This window comes from Peromyscus maniculatus, chromosome 2, assembly GCF_049852395.1.
Source record: "Peromyscus maniculatus bairdii isolate BWxNUB_F1_BW_parent chromosome 2, HU_Pman_BW_mat_3.1, whole genome shotgun sequence".
In the NCBI taxonomy this organism is placed as follows: domain Eukaryota; kingdom Metazoa; phylum Chordata; class Mammalia; order Rodentia; family Cricetidae; genus Peromyscus; species Peromyscus maniculatus.
Genome location: NC_134853.1, coordinates 150,829,967 through 150,857,214, shown reverse-complemented (window position 1 = coordinate 150,857,214; position 27,248 = coordinate 150,829,967). Strand labels below are relative to the sequence as shown.

The 27,248-nt window shown below is 43.2% G+C and overlaps 1 protein-coding gene across 9 annotated transcripts in view; it reads left to right on the top strand.

The window, feature by feature from the left end:
* The window catches only part of Phactr4 (phosphatase and actin regulator 4), a 76,596-nt gene that overhangs the window by 35,145 nt on the left and 14,203 nt on the right, over window positions 1-27,248 (top strand). For 7 of the 9 annotated variants that reach the window (XR_013049371.1, XR_006069675.2, XM_042272004.2 and 4 more), the window contains 7 exons: window positions 4,280-4,453; window positions 7,315-7,395; window positions 11,445-11,609; window positions 13,238-13,609; window positions 20,179-20,773; window positions 21,674-21,861; window positions 24,330-24,483. Coding sequence is in view for 7 of the 9 variants with exons in the window: in XM_042272004.2 (XP_042127938.2) it covers window positions 4,280-4,453; window positions 7,315-7,395; window positions 11,445-11,609; window positions 13,238-13,609; window positions 20,179-20,773; window positions 21,674-21,861; window positions 24,330-24,483 (1,729 nt within the window). In the remaining 2 variants the exon portion in view is untranslated. The remainder of the gene's footprint in view (window positions 1-4,279; window positions 4,454-7,314; window positions 7,396-11,444; window positions 11,610-13,237; window positions 13,610-20,178; window positions 20,774-21,673; window positions 21,862-24,329; window positions 24,484-27,248) is intronic. The other 2 variants (XM_076565319.1, XM_015994480.3) reach the window with 1 other exon arrangement.

The window sequence follows — 27,248 nt, the reverse complement described above, 5'->3', positions numbered from 1 at the left end:
AGGGTTTCTATGAGTGAGAATTGTTGAAACCAAGGTTGGATAAAGCACAGGGACAAATAGCCAAACGAATGGAAACACATGAACTATGAACCAAAGGCTGAGGGGTCCCCAACTGGATCAGGCCCTCTGAATAGGTGAGACAGCTGATTGGCTTGATCTGTTTGGGAGGCATCTAGGCAGTGGTACCGAGTCCTGGGCTCGTTGCATGAGTTAGCTGTTTGAAACCTGGGACTTATGCAGGGACGCTTGGCTCAATCTGGGTGGAGGGGACTGGACCTGCCTGGACTGAGTCTACCAGGCTGATCTCAGTCCTCGGGGGAGACCTTGCTCTGGAGGAGGTGGGAATAGGGGGTGGGCTGGGGGGAAGGGGAGGGGGGCAGGAAGGGGGAGAACAAGGGAATCTGTGGCGGTTATGTAGAACTGAATAGTATTGTAAAATAAAATTTAAAAAAAAAAAGAGAGAGAGAGAGAATGTACTGCTCTTGCAGAGGACCCAAATTTGGTTCAAAGCATCTCCATTAAGTGGCTTACAACCTCCTATTACACCAGCTCCAAGGGATCTGATACTTTTCCTCTGGGCTCTGCAGGTACCTACATGACCACATGTGCACACACATAATTAAATAAAATTTATTAAAGGGGTGAGACATGGCTCAGTGGTTAAGAGCACTGGCTGCTCTTCCAGAGGACCAGAGACAGTTGAGGGCTCACGACGGTCTGCAACTTCAGTCCAAAGGGATCCAACAGCTTCTTTCTAGCCCCCTCAGGCACCAGGCAAACACACGGTGCACAGACATACATGAAGGTAAAATACCCTTACCTGTTAATTTCTTTAAAAAATTTTTTTTTCAAGACAGGGTTTCTCTGTTTTAGTCTTGGCTGGCCTGGAACTCACTCTGTAGACCAGGCTGGCCTGGAACTCACAGAGATCTGCCTGCCTCTGCCTTACTAGTGCTGGGATTAAAGATGTGCACCACCACCATCTGGCTCTTTAAATTTTTTTAAAAGAAGAAAACTAAATTTACAATTATCCAACAGACCTTGTCACACAAAAAAGGAACAAATTTCTTTCATAGCTAGAGATGTTACTGTGCCTCTCCTAGCAGTTGATGGAACAAGCCGACAGCACACCAGACAGGATGCTAATGATTGTGCAACACAATAAACCAGCTTGACCTGATTGGCATATTTAGAACACTACACTACACCCAACCACTACGTAATGTACATCGTTTTAGGTTTGTCTGCTTTGAGGTGAGGCTTGCTATATACGTAGCCCATGCTGCCCTTAAACGTGTAATCCTCTAACCTCAGCCCCATAGTGACAGTGCTGGGATCATAAGTGTAAGCCATTGGGTCCTGCTCATGAGACACTGTTTTAATTTTTCTAAAAAAAGTATCTATTTTTTTATGTATATGTATGTTTTCCCTGTGTGTATGTATGTGCACTGTATGTGTGTACTGATGCCTATGGAGGTCAGAAGAGGGCATCTGATCCTCTGAAACCAGAGTTGTACATGTTTGTGAGCCACCATGTAGGTGCTGGGACTCGATCCTGCGTCCTCTGAAAGAGCAATAAGTGATCTTAACTGCTGAGCCATCTCTCTAGCCCCTTATTTTGTCTATTATTAGTGGGAGTGTGTGCTGTATTTTGGAGTCAGTTCTCACCTTCCACTATGTGAGAGAACTCAAGTCTTCAGGCTTGCTCAGTAAACTTTTACCCACAGAACCATCTCTTTGGCTTTTTTATTTTTGATTTAGGATCTTACTATAGTTCAGTGTCCTGGAACTCACTCTGTCCCAGGCTGGTCTTGAACTTCAAGTAATTCTCCTTCCTGAACCTTCCAAATGCTAGATTATAGGTGTGCACCACCATATTTTGTATAATAACACACACTGTTGTGTATATGGAACGTAATGTAAGTGTGGATGAGTTTGAGACAAGTTTGATCTACATCAGTGGTTCTCAGCCTTCCTAATGCTTCAGCCCTTTAATACAGGTCCTCATGTTGTGGTGACCCCCAACCATACAATTATTTTTGATGCTACTTCATAACTGCAAATTTACTACTGTTATGAATCATAATGTACCTGTGTTTTCTGATGGTCTTAGGTGATCTCTATAAAAGGGTCATTTGACCCCCTCCAAAGGGATCGAGACCCACAGGTTGAGAACCATTGGTCTACACAGAGTTACAGGACAGCCAGGGCTACACAGAGAGACCCTGTTTCAAAAAACAAACAAACCAACCAGGCCTGTTCTTCCTTTAAATTGGAATGTAGTGGGACTGGGAAGCACAAGGGCAGGAGGCACCTCACTGCCCCCGTGGGAATGCCTTGCTGAGCAGAAGCTCTGCAGCATGGGGTCTTACAGCTTCCTCAACAAAGGCAAAAGTCTGAGCCAGGAAAGGTCTGCCTGTGTCTCTTTTAACTTGTGTGAGGTAACAATGGGGTAACAAGTGTGGACTGAGACCCCTGAATATTTAGTCTTTTCTTTTTCTCAGCTTCATGCAGGGCCGTGTGCCAGTGCCACACTTAAGAGCTTCAGCCCTGCCCTTGTGTTTTTGAGACAGGGTTCCACTGTGTAGCCCAAGCTGCCCTGGAACTTTTGATCTTCCTGCTTTTGCCTCCTGGGTGCTAAGATCATAGGCGGATGCCATCACACCTGGCTGGAGAGTTTTAAAAAGATTTATGGTTGCACTTCCGGGAGATCTTGTATATTATAAAGGCAGTTGGGCTGATTCTAAATATTTGGACAAATGTGAGTCACTGAAATAATATGCAGTTTGTCACTGAGAGTAGGGAGGGGAGAGGAGAGGAGGAAGAATAGAAATATGAGTAAAGCCGGATGTGGTGGCTCACACCTGTAATCCTGCATTTGAAGGGAAGACCATAGAGGATCAGGAGTTCAGGGTCATCCTCAGCTACAAATAAATTCAAACCCAGCCCAGGCTGCTTAAGACCCTATCACATAAAACAAGCAAACATAAAAATACAAAGATAGATAGATGAATAAGTAAATGTTAACATGGATGAATGAATTGGAGGACATAAAATGCAGGGCTGGGTGTGGCTTCATCCCACTGCATGAACTAAGGTTCTGTTCTTCTAAAACATTTGACAGATTTAGGTAAATATGAAGAGAGAAGCAAAGAAAACACTGTTTCTGTCAGGTGTGGTGGCTCACGCCTTTAATCCCAGCACTGGGAGGCAGAGGCAGGCGGATCTCTGTGAGTTCGAGGCCAGCCTGGTCTACAGAGCCAGTTCCAGGACAGCCAGGGCTACACAGAGAAACTCTGTCTTGGGGGGTGGTAATTGAAAAGTATCAATAACACCAACCTAGAGTGTTAAAAGGAGATAATTTTTCTTCATTGCATGTGTTAAACTCTTCCTGCCCCCAAACATTGTTTGCTCCTAGAATGAATTAGTTTACAAATGTGTGTATTGATGCATTTCTGTAAAGCAGCAATTGCACCTTCATCCCAGGAGTGAGTCCACAGAGCTTTTTCTTTCCTTTAGACTTCTCCAGTGAACCCTGGGAAAGTAGGTGGAGTGCAAGGCTGCATTGTGTCGCTTTCCTGCTTTTTTTGTTGCCTTCCTGCCCTGCCCCTTGGCTGCTGCTTTCTCTACCATTAAAGCACTGCACATGTTGTCCTTGTGAGGCCCTGGAGACCTTTGATCTCAGTTCTGAACTTGTAGTGGGTCAGCCATGTTTTGTGTTAAATCCTTAATATCAAGGGTTTCCCTAAGTAATAGGGTGATGGTAAAGTAGAATCTCACCTCTGCTCTCCCTACTTCCCTTCATTTCAAAGCATCTTCTTTATACAGAGTCTTTTTTGTGTGGAGAGAAAAATCTGATAAACAGATCCAAGGTGTCAACACTTGATGAAGTGCCCTCCCCTGAACTATCTAAATCCTGGAAACTTCTGGGAGGGAGTACTATTTAACAGTGACTCCTTAGTGATGGAATTCCCTGCTTTAGGGATACAGAACTCATGCATACTGAGAGGACATCTACATTGTATATGCTAAAAATGTTGACCTGGTGGTCCTCATCATTTCACTGAATTTTTCTCTTAAGTGATCCAGGTTGTTTTGGCTCCTATAGAGATCTAAAGTGGACCTTTGCTGTCCATGCGATATCCGGAGTGTGACTTGTCTGCATGATTGTTTATTATTGCCCCATCCTTTCCAGCTGCCGCAGGAAGAAAGGGGACATTTTTAGAGGTTATACAGGACTAATAAGTTGGCGTTTCTCTCTGCTCTCCTCCATGTACAGAAGAAGCAGAGCAGCCCTCTGGAGATCCAGGCGTGGTCCTGGATGGTGTGGAAGCAGGGGACACAACTCCTCCCACCAAGAGAAAAAGCAAGTTCTCAGGTTTTGGCAAGATCTTCAAGCCATGGAAATGGAGGAAGAAAAAAAGTAGTGATAAATTTAAAGAGACATCAGAAGGTAAGATGCTAAGATTTAAATACGTGTTCTGAGGGGTGAGGGTGGAGTGCTTGCCTAGTTTGAGCAAAGCCCTGGGCTCTTCTGCCCTTATAGCACAGAGGCCCTGGTACACTTGTGTTCTCCTGTGGTCTCTGCAGAGGGGAGGACCAAGTCATTCTGAGTCATATATTGAGTTCCAGCCAACCTTGGCACCCATCATGAGAACTTGTCTCAATAAAATAAAATAAATATGGCTTCTAATTTTGAGAGTCCCCTGTTTGTGCTGAGGAGTAATTGAGCAGGTAAAGCACGTGATGCAAACATGAGGACCTGAGTTGGAACCCCCAGAACTCACATCAAGCCAGATTTGGTGCACATACTATTATAAGCCAGTGCTTCTGTGGGGAGATGAAAGGCTGAGACAGAGAATCGCCAGAAACCTGGGGCCAGTTGGGGCCAGCTGGCATGTAGTGGGGGAAGAAAGCAAACACACCCAAGAAACCCAGCTCAACCAAAGTGGGTAAAAACTGATACTGGAGGTTGACCTCTGACCTTCACGTGCAGACCATGTCCTGCTTGTGCCCTAGTGTGCTTGCACACATATTCATACAAATTGTACACACACACATAAAAGAAGAATAATTCCCTGATTTAGCTGGGCGTGGTGGTGTAGGCTGTGGTCCTAACACTTAGAAGGTGGAGGCATGAAGATCAAGAATTTAAGGATATCCTTGGTCAGTCTGGGTTATATGAGGCAAACCATAACAACAAAAGGGGGGAATTCTATTAAGTAATTTATTGTTAAGTTGATTAATTTAGCAGACAGTCTAATGTAGCAGGGTATCCTTGTACTCTTTATATAGCAAGGATGATCTTGAAATTGTGATTCTCCTGCCTCTGCCTCCTGAGCACTAGGATTACAGGTATGTGCTATATCTCACTTATATGACGATAGAGATTAAGCCAGGGCTTTGTGCTTGAAGGCACACACTCTACCAATTGAGGTTCCTATTTTAGAAGTACCCAACTTTTTCATATCTCCCTAAACTTCTGCAACCTCCTACTTTTAGATTTAGGCTAATGAATGGTCCTTCATTGAGCCTTTACTCTCTTTTGCATTTTGTATTGAGGATTAAGCTTATGAACCTAAGGTAGGATACATACTAGGCTAGGCAAGTGCTCTACCACTGACCTACAGCCCTAGCCATCTTTTTCTGGTTGGTTTTGGTTTTTTTTTTTAGGCGGGGCCTCAATTGGCCTGCTATCTACTTTCTTTCTTGCCTGGGATGGCCTCATTTGTAATATTTATCCTGCCTCAGCCTCCCAAGTGCTATGGTATGGACCATGATGTCTAGTTGTTGTTTTTTAAACTACAGTTTGTTTGTTGGGTCAGATCACAGCAAAAGGGGAAGTCTAATACAATTTGCAAAATCTGTTCTTTCCTTCTACCACGTGGATTCCAGGAATCAAAATCCATCTATCAGGCTTGGCAACAAGTACCTTTACCCACTGAGCCATCTTGCCGGCCTTCCTATATATATTATTCCTATATATTTATATTTATTTATTAAGAGATTTATTTATTTATTATGTATACAGTGAGTGTTCTGCCTGCAGGCCAGAAGAGGGCTTCAGATCCCATTGTAGATGTATGTGAGCCATCATGTGGTTCCTGGGAATTGAACTCAGGACCTCTGGAAGAACAGCCAGTGCTGTTAACCTCTGAGCCATCTCTCCAGCCCCCCATTTATTTTTTATTGTGATGCAAGTTTTCACTACATTGCACAGACTGCCTTAAATTAACCATGACAATCCTCTTGCCTCAGCCTTTGGAATAGCTGAAATTTACAGGCCTGTTTCAGCAAGGCTGGCTGACACTTGTATTCTATCGTCTCATTCCCAGGTTGTATTTTGATGGGATTAAATCTGTTCAGTAAAGACAAGCTTAGTGTTGCACACCTGTTACCTCAGTACTTAAGAGCCAGGAGTGCCATGAGTATGGGGCTAGCCTGGGCTACATAGTGAGTTCTAGGCCAGTCAGAGCTGTATTGTAAGACCCCCCTCAAAAATAAATCTGAAAATAAAAGAACCAGGTGGGAATGCGCAGTGAGACTCTGGAGCAACTGTCTTGTAGCAGATCTAAGGTGCTTCTTTTTTCTTTTCCCTTAGCCCATGTCCCATCAGCATGGCTCATCTGTAAAAGCCTTACTATTGAAGCCCTGACTGAAGCTGCAGACATATGAATATGGCCCCTTTGGGAAATGATACTTTCCCAGCACAGGAAATAAATGAAGATGTTTTGTTGTTTGATTTTTTTATATGTAGTTCTAGTTGTGGAACCCAGGGCCTTGAACATGCCAGGCAATCACTACTTTTGATCTAACACTCAGCCCCAGCAATTAATTTTGTTTTGTTTTGGTCAGAGCCTTGCCATGCCCTAGATGGCCTAGCACTGTATAGCATAGGCTGGCCTCAAACTCTGCAGAATTCCTCAGCATCTTCCTCTCAAATGGTGATGTTTGTTTTGTTTGAGGCATTCTTGTGTAGCCCATGCTAGTCTATGTAGCTGAGGCTATATTGGAACTAATCCTCCTGCCTCTACCTGCCTCCACCTCCCAAGTGCTAGGATTACATGTGGGACCATCCTTAGCTAAGTTTTTAAATGTAAAGGTAGTTTCCTTATTCTCTTTTTCCTTAAGAATATAAGAAATAGGAACCATTGTACTAAAAAAAAAAAAAAAAAAGGAAAGAAAGAAAGAAAGAAAGAAAGAAGAAAAAAAAGAAATAGGAACTACTTTATTTTTTAATACTTACAATGCTAAGAGTTATGTTGACCTTCCAACTGCCACATTTCTGAGTTCTGTTTTCCAATTTAATGTTAGTTTTAGAGCGAAAAATATCTATGCGAAAACCAAGAGAAGAGCTGGTTAAAAGAGGGGTTCTATTGGAAGACCCTGAGCAGGGTGAGTTCCACACGATCAGCATATGCCTGTCTCTACATGTGGTCTTTCACTGGGTCTCACCAGGGGTTTGAATTTTCTTCCTGTGCTTTACTCTCACTGAAGTTATGGTGGAGGAACATTTTAAAAATGATTCCCTATTTCTTCCTAGGTATCTGGCTTCACTCTTAAGCTGTGAAATAGAATGATTGGTGAAGGGTCCTGGGAGCAAAGATTCCATGTGTGTCTTCCTCCAACTTGTCACCTGCATTGGTGACAGCTATTTCAGATTGCCTGTTGATAGTTTGGACCAAATTGCCATCACCTCCATGCTCATCTTACAATGATGACTCATTGACGTTTTAGTACCCATTGCTAGTTAATGATGTTGAGACTGTCTTGTGTGGCTGTTATAAAGCAGTGGATTATAAATGTAAAACACAGTATTATACCTTGATTTATTTCATTTCTCTTCAGTTTCATAGACGGAACAGTTTACTACTTTTGTGGAATTGCCATCTTGCTCCCTTCCTCTCCTAAAAATAAGAAGATGGCTCAGTGGTTAAGGGTACTTGCTACTCTTACAGAGGACCTGGGTTCAATTCCAAGTACCCACGTATATCTTACAGCCATCTGTAACTCCAGTTCCAGGTGACCTAGCACCCTCTTCTGGCTTCCCCTGCCACCAGGCAAGCACGTGGTGCACTGCTGTGGGATCCTTCTGTACACTGTGAATGTGTGTTTCTCTCATTGGTTAAGAAAAAGCTGACAGGCTGGCAGTTGGTCAGGAAGTTAGTCAGGAAAGCCAACCTGAGAATGATGGGAAGAAGGAGGATGGAGTCAGAGAGACACCAGCAGACACTGAAGGAGCAAGATGCCAGAGCACTGGTAAGCCATGGGCCACATGGTGATGCAAAGATGAATAGAAATGGATTAACTTAAATGTAAGAGCTAGTTAGTAATAAGTTTGAGCTACTAACCAAGCATTTATAAGTAATATTAAGCCTCTGAGTAGTTATTCAGGAACTGGCAGGCAGGAGAGAACCATCCATTTACAGTGCACATACATGCATACATGCAAACAAAACACTAATACACTTAAAAATCAGCAACAAAAGATTTTTAAAAATTAGCCAGGTGGTGGTGGTGGCGGCAGCACACACCTTTAATCTCAGCAGAGTAAGTGGAGGCATAGGCGGATGGATCTCTGAGTTTGAGGCCAACCTGTTCTATAGAGTGAGGTCTAGGACAGCCAGAGCTACACAAAGAAACCTGTCTCAAAAAACAAAGAACAAAACGAATTTAAATTACTAAACTTAAAAGTACAGTACTAGAGAGATGGCTCAGCAAGTAAAGGTACTTCAGGGAATTGATAGCCACAAGTTGTCTTCTAATCTCAGTATGTGCTCTATGACATATGAGCCATGCACATACATACCCATGCACATGCACACATCCATAAATAAAAGTAAGGATTTCAAAAAATAATTAAAAAGCCAGGCATGATGGCACACACCTTTAGTCCCAGTACTTGGAAGTCAAAGGCAGATGGATCTCTGTGAGTTCTAGGCCAGCCTGATCTACAGAGTAACTAGACTAGCCAAGGCTACCCAGTGATAACTCACTCAAAAAACAAAAGAAAATAAAGTACATCTGGTCATAATGGTACATACCTATAACCTCAGGAGGCAGAGTCAGGAGCATTACTAAGTTAAAAACCAGCCTGGTGTACACAGAGAGCTCTAGGCCAGTCGGGATAGATGGTAAGACTCTGTCTGGAAAAGCTAGTTTAATAATTAACCAGTTAATTAATTTAATAAAAATACACCAAGGTGTGGTATGTCACACCTATAATCCAACAACACTAGGAGACAGAGCCAGCTCAATCCAGTTCAAGGCTAGTCTAGGCTGAGACCTTGCTTCAAAACAAATAATTAGTAAAAATGCCTTACGGTTTCTTTAGCTTTAGAAATATATTTTATTTATGACTTGGCTTTCCTTCAATACTTTAGTCCAAACTCCACTGCTTTCTGGGCATGCTTGAAGGATACCATCTAATCTCTTAGTGGGCGGTGATGTTGGCTGACAGGAGCTGGTCTGTGAGAAGTTATTGGACTAATCTTAAAAATATCAAAAGATGAGAATACATGTGTATGCACACACAAATAAAATAAAACAAATCTTTAAATGACATTACTCTAAGCATTACTGTGGGAAGCAAGGAAAGACACTAATACCACCCTGTGACAAGGATATGAGACTTTCAGTCCCTGACCTCACTGTTTTTTCTTTGTTCTCTCTCTCTCTCTCTCTCTCTCTCTCTCTCTCTCTCTCTCTCTCTCTCTCTCTCTCTCTCTCCTCTCTCAAGATTTATTTATTTATTATGTATACAGTGTTCTGCCTGCATGTATGCCTACACACCAGAGGAGGGCACCAGATCTCATTACAGATGGTTGTGAGCCACCATGTGGTTGCTGGGAATTGAACTCAGGACCTCTGGAAGAGCAGTTAGTGCTCTTAACCTCTGAGCCATCTCTCCAGCCCATTTTGCTCTCTCTTTTTTTAAAATATATTTTAAAAATATAGTTATAGATCTTTATGTATGGGTGTGTTGCTTGAATATATGTCTGTGTACCATGTGCCTCCCTGGTGCCCTTGGGAGACTAGAAGAGTACATTAGATCACCTGGAACTGGAATTCCAGGTATGAGCTGCCGTGTGGGTACTGAGAATTGAACTCAGGTCCTCTGTAAGAAGTGCTCTTAACCACTGACTCTGGCCCCTGACCTCACCATTTTTAACTTTGTCTTCTAAATAAGTCTAGGAGAAAGAACTTCAGGCACTGGGGATGTTTATCTAATTACTCCATGAAAGATCTCACTTCCTTTTCCACGGCCGTGTGTGATAATCAAAGGCTTCCCTCCGTTCCAGGCTAGTGGCCATCCTTGTAGTTTAGTGTGTAGGGAATCTCTGTGTATATCATGTTAGCGTGGATTCACCCTTCTCGCCCCCTGGCTCCCCTCAGTCCCCCCCTGCTGTTTTTCCATGTACAGTGAAATAGTAGTTTCTCTTCCTTTTCCTGTTCAGTCATTGCCTGTCTACAACCCTTCCTCCTAACAGGTTCCAGAGCCATCCTTCTGCAAGACAGACAACATTACATATCCCTGCTCCTTCTAATCCTTGGGATTCTGGTTTCATCCAAGATTTATTTCTAGCTTCTTTATGCATGTTTAATAATCTTCAGCTCAGTCCCTGCTTGCCTTTACAGTCCTACACATAATCATTGTAGTCCTACTCACAACCGTGAATACCTAGTCTCTAATACTGTACTCACTGCCAGTCCCTGATCATAATTTTAGCCTTTATATATTATTGCTTCTTTTTTAAAAGACTTATTTTTTAAATTATGTATATGTGTCTGTGTCAGGGTTGTGTGCATATGACGGCAGATGCCTACATGGGTCAGAAGTGTAAGATCCCTGGAGCTGTAGTTACTGGTTATTGTGAGCTGCCTGGCATGGATGCTGGGAACTGAACCTAGGTCCTCTGCAAAAGCAGAATGTGCTCTTAATCATTAAGCCATCTTTCCAGCGCCTCCTATTGTCTTAATTTAAATAGTCTATCTTTTATCCATGTGGTGGGCTTCTGTTCCTTTTTCAGAACCTACCGCTTTCTGTGGTGCTTCCCCAAACCCTTTCCCACCCCGGAAGAATGGAGTTTTTATCTTCATTCTTACTATAGCCTTCTATCACAAGTGTCCTTTTCCTCCTCAGTGCTGGGTGTAGGTCACAGGGCCTTATATATGCTAGGCAAGTATTCCATGGAGCTTTACCCCCACCTTAACATTGTCATATGTATGTATGATAGATTATTTATGTAGCACGTTACTTGATGTAGTAGACAATAAGTTACCTTTTGAAATAGGAACTACTTATTTCTGCTCCAGATAACACAGATTTCAATAAGAAGCCTATGTATTAGAAAGCAGGCGGTAAGAGAGGTTAGAAACCGCCAGCTCTTCCCATCTGGCCATGCCAGGCCCGTCACTTAGCTCTTTTCTTTGTCTTCTTGCAGGTGGTGAGGAGCCAGGAAAGCTGAGCCATGCCACATTAAAGAATGGCCACACGACCCCCATCGGGAGTGCCCGGTCTCCTAGTCCAGTCCTAGTGGAAGAAGAGCCAGTGAGAATATCAAGTCTTAGGAATCTTAACCCAGAAGAGAATCCAAAGAAGAGACTCGGTAAAATGGGTGTTTGAGTTTGAAAGCCACAGACTGTTCTCATTTTCCTCAGGGCTGCAAGAGAAGTCAGGTGGAGGCTGGGAGGAGGGTTTGTGTTCTTGAGAAACTGTGTGTCCTCTGCTTGTTACTCCCAGCCTTTCCCCAGGCTCCTAAATTTATGATTCTTTCTCTGCCTCTTTATTTTTTGTTTGTTTGTTTGTTTGTTTGGAGACAGTGTCTCTATGTGTAGACCAGGCTGGCCTCAAACTCAGAGATCTTCCTGCCTCTGCCTCCCAAATTCTGGGGTTAAAGTCATGGGACACCCACTCACTTCTCCATCCTCATTCTTTGACCCAGAGTCTCACTCTGAAGCTCAGGCTGGCCTTGATCTCATGGTGGTCTTCCTGACTTAGCCTCCCACATGCTGGGTTTCAGATGGGAGCCGTCACACTTAGCTCTCCTGTAGGATTTTGTCAAGCTCCACATTTGTGTTCTCCCCAAGGAATTTTGTATGTGTTTTTATGGGTACAGGTCCATATGCATGTAGGTGCTAGAAGTAGCACTGGTGTCTCCTTTTTGTTCTCCACCTTTTTATTTTTTCCTTTTATTGAGGGGTGGTTTTAAAATTTATTTTTTATTTTTATTTATTTATTTATTTTGGTTTTTCCAGACAGGGGTTCTCTGTGTAGCTTTGCGCCTTTCCTAGAACTCGCTTTGGAGACCAGGCTGGCCTCGAACTCACAGAGATCCAACTGCCTCTGCCTCCTGAGTGCTGGGATTAAAGGCGTGCGCCACCACCGCCTGGCTTAAAATTTATTTTTTTTAATTTAATTTAATTTTGGTTTTTCAAGACAGTTTCTCTGTGTAGCCTTGGCTGTCCTGGATCTAGCTCTGTAGACCAGGCTAGCCTCAAACTCAGAGATCTGCTTGACTCCTTCAGTTCTGGGATTAAAGGCCTATGCCACCACCGCCCATCTTATTTATTTATTTTGAGACAGCATTTCTTACTGAACCCAGAACTCACTGCTAAGCTAGAATGGAAGGCCAGTAAGCTCCAGTGATCTTGTCTCTACTCCACCCCCAGCACAGCTCTAGGGTTAGAACCCAGCTTTTATGTGAATGTGGAGTGGTGCGTTTATCTAATTACTCTTTATCAGTCAAAACTCAGGAGTCAAATAGCAGGGTCAGAACCTGAATGATCAGAGAAGCGGTGCGGTGGAGAAGTGACCAGTGACCTCCTATCTCTTTCCTTCCTTCCCACCCCTCCCTACTACTTCCTGTGTCTGTCTGTCCTCAGTCCTCCAAAACCTCTATGGTTAATTTTGGTCAGCCAGTAGCTAGCTCTGCCCTCCGATCCGAAACAAACTTTATTGTCAATCTCAGTGTGCAAAGTATCACACAACAGTAGAGATCTGAACTCAGTCCTCATGATGGTGTGGCAGGCACTTAACTGACGTGTCCTTGGTAGTAGGCTCTTGAAGGAAGCATCATTACCCTTACTGAGCCTCTCTTCTGGACACTCCCTAAACATGCCTACAGGCAGCTGGAAAGGGGTCTGTAAACTAATTTGTAAATTCACTGATGAAGTTGGTTGTAGATGTGTTCACACTTTCAGTCTCTTCCTTTTGAAATCCTCTTTTACGGCACAGGCTCCACTGGAAGCCAGCCAAACTCCGAAGCGGAGTCTGCTCCTGAGCACGCAGCTAAGCAGCCTCTGCTCCCCCCAAGAAGACTCTCGTCCTCTTCTTACGAAGCAAGCGAAGGGCAAGCAAAGGAGGCTGTGTCTGGCAGTGCCTCGAGGTCTGTCTGCTCCACTTCTGGCTCTACCACCATGACACCTGCTGTCACCACTGCTGCCCCAAACCTCACAAGGACTGCTCATCCCTCTGTCGCCCCTGCCCCAGCCCCCAGGACTCTGCTGCTTCCTCCTGCCACAGCCGCCAGCACTACCGCCCCCCCTGCCAAGCAGCCCCCCATCCCCCCTCCTAAACCAGCCCACAGAAACAGCACCCCTGTCATTGGTGAGTCCTTGGATTTGGGGTGGGCGTTTGGTTTGGTTTGGGTAGTTATTTTATTGAATGACTGCTAGATTACTGATTGCGTCTGTGAAAGACTTTTCTAACTCATCTTTTGGAATATTCTCAATATAGAAAAAAGTTTTAGAGCCAGGCAGTGGTGGCACACGCGTTTAATCCCAGCACTTGGGAGGCAGAGACAGGCGGATCTCTGTGAGTTTGAGGCCAGCCTGGTCTAAAAAAAAAAAAAAGAAAAGAAAGAAAGAGAGAGAGACAGAGACAGAGAGAGAGAGAGAAAGAAAGAAAGAAAGAAAAAGAAAAAGACAAAAATGGTCATGAATTAGAAAGTCAGTAAAATTAAGTTGAAATACGGGGAAATTAATATGTTTTATTTTTTAAGTATTACAAAACTAACTTTAACATTGCTAATTTAATTTATTTATTTGATTTTAGGGTTTTTTTAAAGATTTATTTATTATGTATACAGTGTTCTGCCTGCAGGCCGGAAGATGGCGCCAGATCTCATTACAGATGGTTGTGAACCACCATGTGGTTGCTGGGAATTGAACTCAGGACCTCTGGAAGAGTAGCCAATGCTCTTAACCGCTGAGCCATCTCTCCAGTCCCTTGATTTTAGTTTTTCAAGACAGGGTACAGGGTTTCTCTTTATAGCCCTGGCTGTCCTGGAACTCACTCTGTAGACCAGGCTGGCCTTGAATTCACAGAGATCGACCTGCCTCTGTCTCCCAAGTGCTGGGATTAACGACGTGTGTCACCATTGCCTGGCTGATAATTACAGTTTTGAAAATTTAAAAAGAATATTCCCTAGAACTAGGCATTGGTGATACTTGGGAATGTGTCAGGTGGTGGGGGCAGGAGAATCATGACTCAAGGATATCATCTTTGGATATGTGAGTTTAAGGCCAGCCTGAGCTACATGAAACTCTGTCTCAACTCCTCTCTCTCTCTGAAAAAAACAAAACCAGCAATAAGGAAAAAATCCATTACCTATAGTTGATGGACTGGATATTGAAGGCAATTGACCATCCTGGTGAGACCTTTGGTCTCACTGAGGAAATAAGAGTAATGGCAAGGTTCACAAGGGGCAAGGTGAGTGTCTCATCTGCTTTAAACTATCAGTTCCTTCTCTAAACATAAGTCCAGTAGCTAAAATGATAGTTTTGTCAGTGTCCTACCTTGTGATTCAGTGTCCAGTACAGTATCTTCATGCGAACTACAGAGGCATTTAAGTAGTACTGATAACATCATGTTTTCTCTCGGGGAGAGTTAAAGTGCTACTCTTGCCAGGTGTGGTGGCGTGCTGTAAACTGAGCACTCAGGAAATAGAGACAGGAGAGTTTGCCAAAACTGAGACTGTCCTGGTCAGCATAACAAGTTCCAGCTCGGAGTCTGTAGATCCTGTCTTAAAGATAGATAGATAGATAGATAGATAGATAGATAGATAGATAGATAGATAGATAGATAGATAGATAGATAGATAGATAAAAAAAAAATGATGGTAAAGGAAGCCAGGCCTGCTAGAACAGGCCTATGATTGATTTCAGCTACTCAGGATTGCAAATTCAAGGCCTACATGGTCAGTCTTAAACGTCGTGAGATCCTGTCTCAGAATGTTAAAGAACAGTGAGCTGGCTGGTGTGCGTGCATGTGTGCATGCGTATGTATGTATATATGTATGTATGTATGTATGTATGTATAGTTCTAGCCTAGTCGGGACCACTACAAAATGAAAGCAGGGAAGTGTATCAGTATATGTTTATAGGCTTAGTAAATTACTTTGCATTTCCTAAATTCTTGCTTAGGTCTATTTTCCTATCATAATTGCACTTCATACAAGAATTTTCCAGAAAGGGAAAATGTTGTAAGTGTTTCAGAGCTAATGAAAGTGTAATTTTTCAGGAAAAACAGTATTAGGCTTAAGGTTCTTGCTAATGATTGCACAGCTAATGAATAAAAAGTATCCTCATTAAGACTCTTAATGTCACTCAGCTGGGTGGAGTGACCAGAACCTTATCAGGCTTCCAGAGTAGTGTTGGACAGACAGGTTGGAGTAGGACCGTAGGAACAGGATCATCACAATAGCGACACCTTAGTGATGATGTGGTCCTGACTTAGCTCTGAGGAACCTGAGGAGCGTTCACATGGACTTTCAAAACCACCTTGGGCTGTAGTGAATGATTGTATCTGTTATATGCAGAGGCAATTAGAAATGCAGATGTTGTGACTCACAAGGTTGTAACTAATGTGGGACAGAAACTCACCTCTGATCTAGACAGTGTGGTTCTCAGGCTGTTAATGGAGTTCACCTAGAAGGTCCTCATGGATGAGGGAACACTGATCCCAGAGGCTCTGATGTCAGCCCAGCCTAGGGCCTGTGAGTCTGTGAATAGATTCACAGATGTTCATGCTGCTAGTCCTGGAACAATTTGATATGCTCCTACTCCGGGACGGTGCTGTTTCTTAAGTTTTGGCAACACCTAAAATAACTAACTGGCTGTGGTGCTCCACACCTATCATCTCAGTACTGGGGAGGTATGAGTTTAAGGTCATCCTCGGCTTCATAGTAAGTTCAAGAATTGATAGCCCAGAGCAACAGGCCTTGTGACCTAAGACAGGTTATTATTCCTAAAACAGGAACATTATTCCATGACAGGCCCTCACAGAAGAAAAAAGGATAAGTCAGAGTTTTTATTAAGATTAGATAGGATTTAGGGGCTGGAGAGATAGCTCAGAGGTTAAGAGCACTGACTGTTCTTCCAAAGGTCCTGAGTTCAATTCCCAGCACCCACATGGTGGCTTACAAACATCTGTAATGAGATCTGGCACCCTCTTCTGTATACATAATAAATAAATAAATTTAAAAAACAAAAGAAATATGATTAAAAAAAAAAGATTAGATAGGATTTAAAAGTTAGACCTTATTCTAAAATTAGTGACCTTCCTAATGCTTTGATTCTAAAGTACCGTTTCTGTCAGAGAAAGATTATGATCACAAATGGTTTACTTAGTATCAGCTGTTACTTAGAAATGATAGGCTGGGTTGTGGGGGTGGGAATCTTTGGAGAGATGACTCATCAGTTAAGCACACTTCTGGTTCTTTCAGAACTAGTGGGGCTGATGTCCCGTAGTGTTAGTTCCAGGGGACCCAGTGCCCTTTTCTGGCCTCTGTCGGCACCCACACACAAACACATAAAAATAGAATAAAGCTCTAAAAGTAGAAAAAGAAAAATCTCTTAGGACCCAGGAGAGAGTTCAGTCTGTAAAGTACATACATGCCTTTGCAAGCATAAGGACCTGTGTTAACCCCTAGAATTCACCTTAAAAAAAGTTGGTATGATGGTGCCCTGTGAGTGCTAGGGAGACAGGCAGTGTTATGAGGCCTTGGCGGGTTGGGCCAAGGTGCCTTGGTGGGACATGCCATGCATATGCGGTGTGGGGCTGCAGGGTGAAGCGGTGGAAAGTTACTCATACCATGCAGACGCGGCATCCACATGGCGAGTTTTATTATTAAAGGGAGAGAGGAGAGAGAGGGAGGGAGGGAGAGAGGGAGGGAGGAAGGAAGGTACAAGCTCACTACATTGAGAGGGAGGGAGGAGGGAGGGAGGGAGGGGAGGGAAGGGAGAGGGAGAGTGGGGAGGAGTTTTTTCTTAAAGGGGACTTGATGACATCAGGACGCTGGGCGGGTCCCCAAGAGGCGGTTCAGAATACTCAAAGGCAGGTGGATTCTTGGAATCACAGGCCAGTCAGTCTAGCCTAATTGGCAAGCCTTGGGTCTCAGTGAGAAACTATCTTAAAAAACAAGATTAAAGCCAGGTTGATGAGTTCCAGGCCAACCTTGTCTACATAGTGAGTTCAGGCCAAACTACAGGCTACATAGTGAGACCCTGTCTCAAAAAAATTTAAGCAATTTATTTCATCAATTAAAAATTAAAATGCTCACCAGGGTGATGGAGGGCACACCTTTAATCCCAGCTCTTGGGAAGCAGATCTCTATGAGTTCTAAGCTAGTCTGGTCTACAGAGCAAGTTCCAGGACAGCCAGAGCTGTTGTTACACAGAGAAATCATGTCTCGAAAAACAAAAACAAAATTAAAATGCTCAAATATGGTCTTATTGTGGTGAAGGACCACACCTTTAATTCTAGCACTCAGGAGACAGAAGCAGGCAGATCTCTGTGAGTGTGAGGCCAGCCTGGTCTACAGAGTGAGTTCTTACATAGTCAGGGCTACCCAGAGAAACTCTGTCTCAAAAAAAAAAAAAATCTTGTTAGAGGCCAGTTTTATTGTAGATGGAATAGCTAACTGCTATTCTTATCTTTGTGTATCATGTACAGGGGTTTTCTAGATTGTCCTTTTTATTTGTTTGGGGTGCGGTTTCTTGTTTGTTTCTTGTTTTTATTTTTATTTTTCTGGCAAGGTCTCATCTGTAATCCAGTCCTTGAAATCACTATGTAGCCAAGGATGATCTTGAACTCCTCATCCTCCTCTCATATCTGAGACTAGACACTCACTACTGTGTCAGTTATAATAAGTGATATGACAGTCCTGGACTAGCTCAGTCTTTACTCTGAGTGTATTCGTGGAATGAAATTAAGGGAAAATGACATTTTATTTGAAGAAATTTATAGATTCCTTGAGAACATTGGATAGACTGAAATAAAAGATTCAGATAGATGATTAGAGGTTGCTCATCAAAAGAACGCCTCTTTAATTGGTTCACAGGTTAGCTTCTTTATGATGCGATGGCCCACTTCTTACATAGATTAATGCCTGAGTCATGTGGGCTCTGGGAAGATCAGTAGGGATATATGCTGTCATGATATAGAGGAAGAGCGTCTCATAAACTTGTAGTGAGGGCACACTGTGTGTATGCTTATGAACATGCTGCTGATGGAGGCCAGAGTTGTCAACCTGCCAGCAAACCCAGAGTGTAATGCACAGGGAACATGGACTTAGCGAGGGGCCGGAAGAGGCGTGCAGACCAACAAAGGCCGTGGGGAGTGGAGGATGGAGTAACGGTCTAATGTTACCAGGTCACGTTTGTTTGTGGAATGACCTTGGGCAAGTTACCTAGTGACTGGCTTCAGTTTTGTTTTGGAGGAAAAGAGAAAAAAAAGATACTTGTTTTCCCTTGTCACTCAGGGGTGCTGGAGACTTCAGACATAAAGATAGTTCTGTGAGATGGCTCAGTGAGAAAGGTACTGAAGGCCACCAAGCTTGACAACCTCAATTTGATCCTCATGACTTACATGGTGGAAAAGAAGAACCAATTACCCCGAGTTGTTTTGTTTTTTTTCAAAGCAAGGTTTCTTTGGTAGCCTAGGTTGGCTGTCCTAGAACAAGCTCTGTAGAACGAACTGGCCTCAAACTCAGAGATCCGCCTGCCTCTCTCTGCCTCTAAGTGCTGGGATTAAAGGTGTGCACCACCACCACCCAGCAATTTAAAAAAGCTTTTTAAAAGACATTTTAAAAAAAAAGAAAGAAAAGAAAAAAAAAACTTTAGTTTCTTTGAAGGGCTTTGCATTTGCCATAATAAGATTTATTAAATAGCTTTATTGAATTTTATTCAACAATATATAATACAAGGCTGAGGGTATGGTAAGAATGGCCAAGAGCTTGGGGTGCTTTTGGTTTTAATTAATTATTATTATTGTGTGTGTGTGTGGTGTTGTGAGTGCCGATACACACATACCACAGTGCACTGTAGAGGTCAGAAGACGGTTTACAGGAATTGCTTCTACCTTCCTCTATGAGTTAAGGATCAAACTCAGGTCATCATGCTTGGAGGTATGTGCCTTTACCCACTGAGCCATCCTGCCCACCCAGGTTGGTTGGATTCTTAAGACTAAATTTTATTGGCTAGTGGTGTTCTACCCCCACAGCCCCAACGACCCAGATGAGACAGAGTCCTGCTGTAGAGCCCTGGCAGGCCTGGAGCTAGGTGTGCAGAGACCTTGTGCTGCTTTCCTGAGGGCTGGGATTGTGTTGGGCAGACAACACAGTCAAGAGCACTGGCTGCTCCTCTAGAACCTCGGTTTGGCTCCCAGCACCCACAGCTCACGACCACTGTAACTCCGCCGCCAGGAGGTCCAGGGCCCTTTTTCTGGACTGTAGAGGCACTAATCCCAGTACATATGTGGTACACAGACATACATGTAGACCTCTGTAGACCAGGCTAGCCTTGCACTCAGAGATCCACCTACCTCTGCCTCCTGAGCAATGGGGTAAAAGGCGTTCTCCACCACTGCTCAATTACAAACAACTTTTTGGTAAGTTTTTTTTTTTTTTCCTTTTTTTTTTTTTTTTTTCGGGATCAATTCTGTTTATCCATCAGCTCATAGAGTTGCCATATCTATCCTCATAGTAATTAAATGTTAATCATCAGATTAACATTCTTACAGCTCTACTCATTAGATCCTCTATCTGAATAAATACCAATTTTGTTTCAGGAATTGCAAAGCCATGAAATGATATAATTGCCTAAAAGGTTAGTTCTGACCTAGGTCTTCAGTGCATTGTAAAGCATGTTAACAAAGTGTTGCTGTCTTCTTTCCAGCTGAACTATCCCAAGCAATAAACAGTGGTACACTGTTACCGAAACCATCCCCACCCTTACCACCCAAGAGAGGCATTCCATCAACCTCAGGACCCACCTCAGAGCCTGCTGCTTCACCCACAAGAAAAACAGCAAGTGATCAAAGAGAAAAAACTGTCACTGTGTGTTCGGATCCACCGATGATAATCCCGCCTTCCTCCCCATCACCCCCACTGCCTACCCACATACCTCCAGAGCCCCCACGGTCCCCACCATTCCCTGCTAAGACTTTTCACGTTGTGTCAGAAGTTGAGTTTTCCCCTCCCTTAGATCTATCCCAGGACATATCCCAGCAGGAAGATCAGAAAAGGGAAGTCCCCAAGAAGATACAGGACCAGAACTTCGGGGAGCCCCACATACCCTCCAGGCTGCCCCCACTCCCGCTGCATATCCGAATTCAGCAGGCCCTGACTAGCCCCCTTCCTGTGACTCCTCCCTTGGAAGGCGCTCACAGAGCTCACTCACAGCTGTTTGAGAGCAGTGACAGCTTCTCTGAGGACAGTGGGACCCTGGGTCGGACCCGGTCACTTCCCATCACGATTGAAATGCTGAAAGTGTGAGTGTTTCTGCCTGCCTCCTGTTTCTGTGCATAGTGTAGATAGCCACACGGGAAACACCCTTCCCAAAGTGCGGGTAAATGAAAGTTCAAGGAGTGCTCTGCCCAGAGAGTCAGTCTAGAAACAGGGCCTTTTACCCTGCTGATTTCTCCAAACTTGTGGGGTTTTTTTTTTGTTTGTTTGGTTTTTTTTTTGGTTTTTTTTTTTTTTTTTTTTTTTTTGGTTTTTCAAGACAGGGTTTCTCTGTGTAGCTTTGCGCCTTTCCTGGAACTCACTTGGTAGCCCAGGCTGGCCTCGAACTCACAGAGATCCACCTGGCTCTGCCTCCCAAGTGCTGGGATTAAAGGCGTGCGCCACCACCGCCCGGCACTTGTGGGGTTTTTAATGGATTTTTATGGTGATTTCTGTGTTGTCACCAAAATTACCTTTTGTAGATAAGAGCATTAACACTACAAGTTTTACATGACACACATGTATTACATGCCCTGGGTTATCACATCTCTCCAACTCCTGGCATGTCACTCAGCCTCTCTGTTCTTTTAATAGCTCATCTCTAAATGGGGGCAGTGTCCCCTCCAAAGGCTTCTGTGAAAGAAATGAGGCAAACTGTGAAATGTGCCAGTGTCTACTAAGAAATAGCCTGGGATTTGAACCCAGTGCTTTTTGGATTCATGATTTTTTTGTTTGTTTGTTTTTGTTTTTTGAGACAGGGTTTCTCTGTGCAGTTTTGGTGCATGGATTCATGAATCTTAAAAGGCTTCTTGGGAAGAATGTTAATGGTTAAGACAGGGATTATGCATCTTTCCACTAATGGACTTCTTGTGTGTTTCAATCCTTTTGAAAAGCCTCATTGTTTCTGAAGAAAAAAACAAAACCATATACTTATGTTCATTTGTTAGTCCAGACGATGAAGAAGAGGAGCAGACCTGCCCACTGGCGTTTGTTGAAGACATGACATCTACCTCAGTCACTCCTAAACTGCCACAGTGTCTGCAAGAGGAAGAAAAGGAGAGCGACTCGGATTCGGAGGGTCCCATTCAGTATCGAGACGAAGAAGATGAAGATGAGGAAGACGAAAGCCACCAGAGTAAGAAAGGGAGGGCGGGGGAGAGGGGGAGGTGTGTGCGTGTACGTGTGCGCGCGCTGGGAACTGAGCACCACGTCTGCCGGGAAGACCCAAGAGTGGAAACAGCTTCCCTGTTCCATGGAGTCCTCTGGCTGCTGGAAACTGGTGTGAAGGATCCCTCCCCCCACCCTTTACCATGTCTCTGCTGGGGGAAGCCATGAGAGGGAGTCACATTGACAAAATCATTGGGATTTATTTTTTGTTTATTTTTCAGACAAAGTAACTGTGTAGCCCTGGTTAGCCTGGAACTCACTGTGTAGACCAGGGTGGCTTTGAACTCACATCTACCTGCCTCTGCATCCTTAGTGCTAGGATTAAAGGTGTGTGCCATCATCATTCAAATGCTTTGTTTGTCACCCAGAGACCAGAGGTGTAGTTCAGTTGTAGAGCCTGTGCTAAGTTACGTACAGAGCCTGGATTCAGTCCCCAATTCAAAAATAGAAAAATAAAAAACCAAACCCATTATTCACCTTGAAGATAGAGACTTACGAATTATAGAGAAAAGCTGGTACTTAAGAATTATACTTAGTTCAGGCAATTCTACCCGCAGGTCTCCTGTCCAGAGAAACTAGTGGTACTTGAAGATAGGAAAGTTCCTGTGGTAGCCAGACCTTGAAGCACAGTATTGTATATAAGTAAATACCTGATTCTAAATTAAATCCAGATTTAACTAATATATATTATTTTATATCTTTGTTGTATTAAAATGTTTTAAAACACTAAAAATAAAACATTTGAAAGTTGAAAAAAAAAAAAAAAAGAATTATACAGAAAAGTTAGGTGAGATACTTGAGAACTGGCTCAGCATTTCAGAATGGACACTGCAGCCGGGCGGTGGTGGTGCACGCCTTTAATCCCAGCACTCGGGAGGCAGAGCCAGGCGGATCTCTGTGAGTTCAGGGCCAGCCTGGTCTACAGAGTGTTCCAGGAAAGGCACCAAAACTACACAGAGAAACCCTGTCTCAAAAAAACAAAACAAAAGAATGGATACTGCTCTTGCAGAGGACCTGAGTTTGGTTCCCAGTACCCATGTTGGGTAGCTCACAACCTCCTGTAACTCCGGCTCCAGGGGATCCAATACCTCTGGCCTCTGAAGGAACTTACACTCATGTGCACATACCTCCACACAGACATAAACACACATACATTATTAAAAATAATCTTATAAGAAAGACTTAATGAAAGAGATAAATAATGATTTTTCTTTAATATAATGAACTTCTTGAGAACCCAAACTAAAAAGTGTGTTTTCTTGGGTGTGGTGACTTACACTTATAACCATAGCATTTAAGAGGCTAAGGCAGGAATATTACATTAGTTGGAATATAGCCTAAGCTGCCAATTAGCTCAAAAACCAAAAATGGGACTGGAGAGATGGAGGGAGGGAGGGGGTATAGTGTAGGAGTGTGGGAGTGTTAGCTACATGAAACAACAAAGCAAGCAAGGCTGGGAGGAGACTTACAGATGACTCCAGTCCAGCTACTAAGCAGGGGGGGGGATGATGATCAGCTGAACTTGGGAGTCTGAGAGCAGCCTGACAACATAGTAAGACCCTCTCTCAGAACAATGTTGAACAGATTAGAAGTCTATTAATATAAGAGCTTTCATGTTTTAAATCAGACGACTGCCCCAGAACAGACAATTACATTTTTAGAAACTTTCACTTTTGGGGCAGTGGTGGCACACACCTTTAATCCCAGTATACAGAGGCAGAGGCAGGCAGATCTCTGTGAGTTCAAGGCCAGCCTGGTTTACAGAGAGAGTTCTAGGACAGCCAGTACTATTACACAAAGAAACCCTTTCTTAAAAAACAAAATAAAATAATAAGGGTGCTGGAGAGATGGCTCAGTGATTAAGAGCACTGGCTGCTCTTCCAAAGGACCTAGGTTCAATTCCAAGTACCCACCTGGCAGCTTACAACTGCCTGTAACTCCAGTTCCAGGGGATCCAATACCCTCATACAGACAAATTTGCACATAAAGTAAAAAAATAAACTCTCACTAAATGAGGAAGGTGTAGAGGGCTGATGGAAGAGAGAAGGTATTCTTTTTTTTTTTTAAATAATTTATTTTTAATTTTATTTGAATTGGTGCTTTTGCCTGCATGTATATCTATGTGAATGTGTCAGATCTTGGAGTTACAGACAGTTGTGAGCTGCCATGTGGGTGCTGGGAATTGAACCTGTGTCCTCTGGAAGAGCAGTCAGTGCTCTTAACCGCTGAGCCATCTCTCCAGCCCCGAGAAGGTATTCTTTATCTGTCTCATTCCATTTTGCTGAAAGTATCTTTAAATGTCTTATGTTATTCCTTCCTCTGTGTTTGGCTGGATCATTTGAAGCCAACTGGGCAGCTGGGAGTTGTATTCTCACCCTTTTGCCTGGCTCACATGAGCTGTGCCTTTGTGTTTCAACATTTTTTCCCTGTGTAAAGGTGCTCTGGCCAACAAAGTGAAGAGGAAAGACACATTGGCAATGAAGCTAAGCAGCAGACCCAGTGAACCAGAGTTGAACCTGAATTCTTGGCCTCGTAAAAGCAAGGAGGAGTGGAATGAAATCCGGCACCAGATTGGGAACACGCTGATCCGGTAGGCCTTTGCATTTGGGTTTGTAAAGCACTCGTCTGTCTTTTAAAGGAATAATTCTAACAATGTATGTTAGACAGGTGGAATTTCTCTAAGCTTTAGGAGGTCGGGAATGTCAGAGATGGCACTGGGAGCTTTGAGCCATCATCACATAAGACTGAAGGTTTTGCAAAGGTTGCTAAAGAAGTCAGGCTGGTTCCCAGGACACGCAGATTCCTGTGTGACTTTATCCTCTTGCTGAACCATGAAATGCCAACCTAACTCATCACACCTGTATTTTTTTTTTAATAAATAAGTACCATGTAGCTATTTCTTTTCAAAAAGTTAGTATATTTTTCAAGTCAGCTGGAATCAAGGAGGGAAGTGAAATGCAGGCCAGCCTCTTGTTTATGTAACGAGCATATTTGTGTATAGATAGGTGTTTGCATGGCACAGCTACTTCTCCCCCTCTAAAAGGGATAACAGGTAGAAAAGCTCTCGGCCTTCTCCCTACAAGAAAAATTAACTGAGAGTGTCCATTAACTAAGATCCAGCCCTCTTACCTATCATAGACAGCTAGCTTTCCTTGTACATAGTCCGTGTATGCTGCATCTAGAAACAAGACTGGCAGGGCTGAAGAGATGGCCTAGTGGTTAAGAGCACTGACTGCTCTTCCAGAGGACCCAGGTTCAATTCCCAGCACCCACATGGCAGCTCACAACTATAACTCCGGTTCCAGGGGACCCTCACACAGGCAAAACAACAATGCACAATAGATAAATAAATTTAAAAAAAAGAAAAGAAACAAGGCTGGCCTTTTGTCTACTCTGGCATTGAGGTGCTGAAGCCTTTATCTCATACTATGTATCATTTACTTTAGAGGGGAGATACCCATTTCAAACAAGAAGAATTGTGAGAAAATACCCTTTACCTAGATATACTCATGTGTGCTTGTTTGTGTTAATGATTATTATGTACACTGCCAGTATGCACATACTGTTTTTTCTGGACCCTTTCAGAATACAGTATAAGCTGTGATGTCTCTCACATGTAATTTCAGCACTTGGGAGACTGAAGCTAGGATATTTCTGGTTCCAAGCTAACCTGGGCCATATAATGAGACTCAAATATTCATGATCTTTGTTTTGTTTTGTTTAGACAGGTTCTCTCATTGTATCTCAGGCTGACCTCAAATTCTCTAGGTAACCCCGGCTGTCCTTGAACTTCAGAATCCTCCTAACTCAACCAAGTGCTAGGATTACAGGTATATGCACACTAACACATGCAGTTGATTTTTGTTTTTTAAGACAAGATCTCATGATATAGCTTTGACTAGTCTTGAACTCACAGAGATCCCCCTGCCTCTGATGAGTACTGGAGTTAAAGGTGTGCACCACCATACCAGGTGACTCTACTTCTAAGTACTTCAGCACAGTCTTCTGTGAAGGACATTCTCTTATCCCCACAGAATACTACCAGTTTTTCAACAAAACTAGTATTCAGTGTAGTATTTTCATCTAGTATACTATCCATACTCATTTGTACTTATTTATATGTATTTCTTTATTTTTGAAGCAGGGTCTCATGTAGTCAAAGCTAGTCTCAAATTCATGTACCTGAGGATGGCTTTGAAGTCCTCATCTCCTGCCTCCACCTCCCAAGTGTTAGAATTGTTGGTGTACTACTTTATCCCATCGGTTTTTGTTTTGTTTTGTTTTTCGAAACAGTGTTTCTCTGTGTAGCCCTGGCTCTCCTGGATCTCACTCTGTAGACCAGGCTGGCCTAAACTCAGAGATCCACCTGCCTCTGCCTCAGAGTCCTGGGATTAAAGGTGTGCGCCCCCACTGCCCAGCTAACCCATAATAATTTTAATAGTAGGGTTTTATACTCCCAAGTCTAATTTCCAGTCTGAGGTAATGTGTGATATCTAGTTTCCCTGTCTCTTCAGTGTGCTTTGATCTGAAAATTGTTCTTAGCCACTTTATTCTAAAGGTTTAATAATTGTGTGTGCATGTGTGTTTGTATACATGCATGTGCATGCATGAGTGAAGTGCCCTCATGGAATAGAGGGGTGTAGATCTCCTGGAACTGGAGTTACAGACAGTTGTGAGCCACTTTATGTGTGTTTTGAGAATCCAACTTGGGTCCCCTAGAAGAGTAGTATGTGCTTTTAACCACTGAGTCATCTCTCTAGGCCCTCATCATCTTTTTTGTTTTGTTTTGTTTTTTCAAGACAGAGTTTCTCAGTGTAGCTTTGGATCCTGTCCTGGATGTCACTCTGTAGACCAGGCTGGCCTCGAACTCACAGAGATCCGCCTGCCTCTGCCTCCCCAGTGCTGGGATTAAACACATGTGCTACCACCTCTTGACCAACATTTTTTTTTTTTAATCTTAACAATTTTCCTGTTACCATATAGTCTTTTATTTATTTTGAGACAAGGTCTTACTATGTAGCCCGGGCTCTCCTAGAACTATGTAGACCAGGCTGGTCTCAAACTTTCAAAGGTCCACTTGCCTCTGCTTCCCTGAGTGCTAAGATTTAAGACTCATACCACCACCAGCAACCAAATAAATAGTCTTTGTTCTTATTACTAATGATCACTGTATGCTACTCCACTGAACTGATACAATTAATTGAGTCATAACCTTGGTAGTTGGTGTACCCCTGATTTTTCATTCTTCTAATTAATTCTAGTCAGTGGTTCTCACACTTAAGCATTCATTTGGCAGGCTTAACTTACCTGGCAAGCTTGTTTAAAAAGCAAACTGTCGAGTTCCGCCCAGAGTTT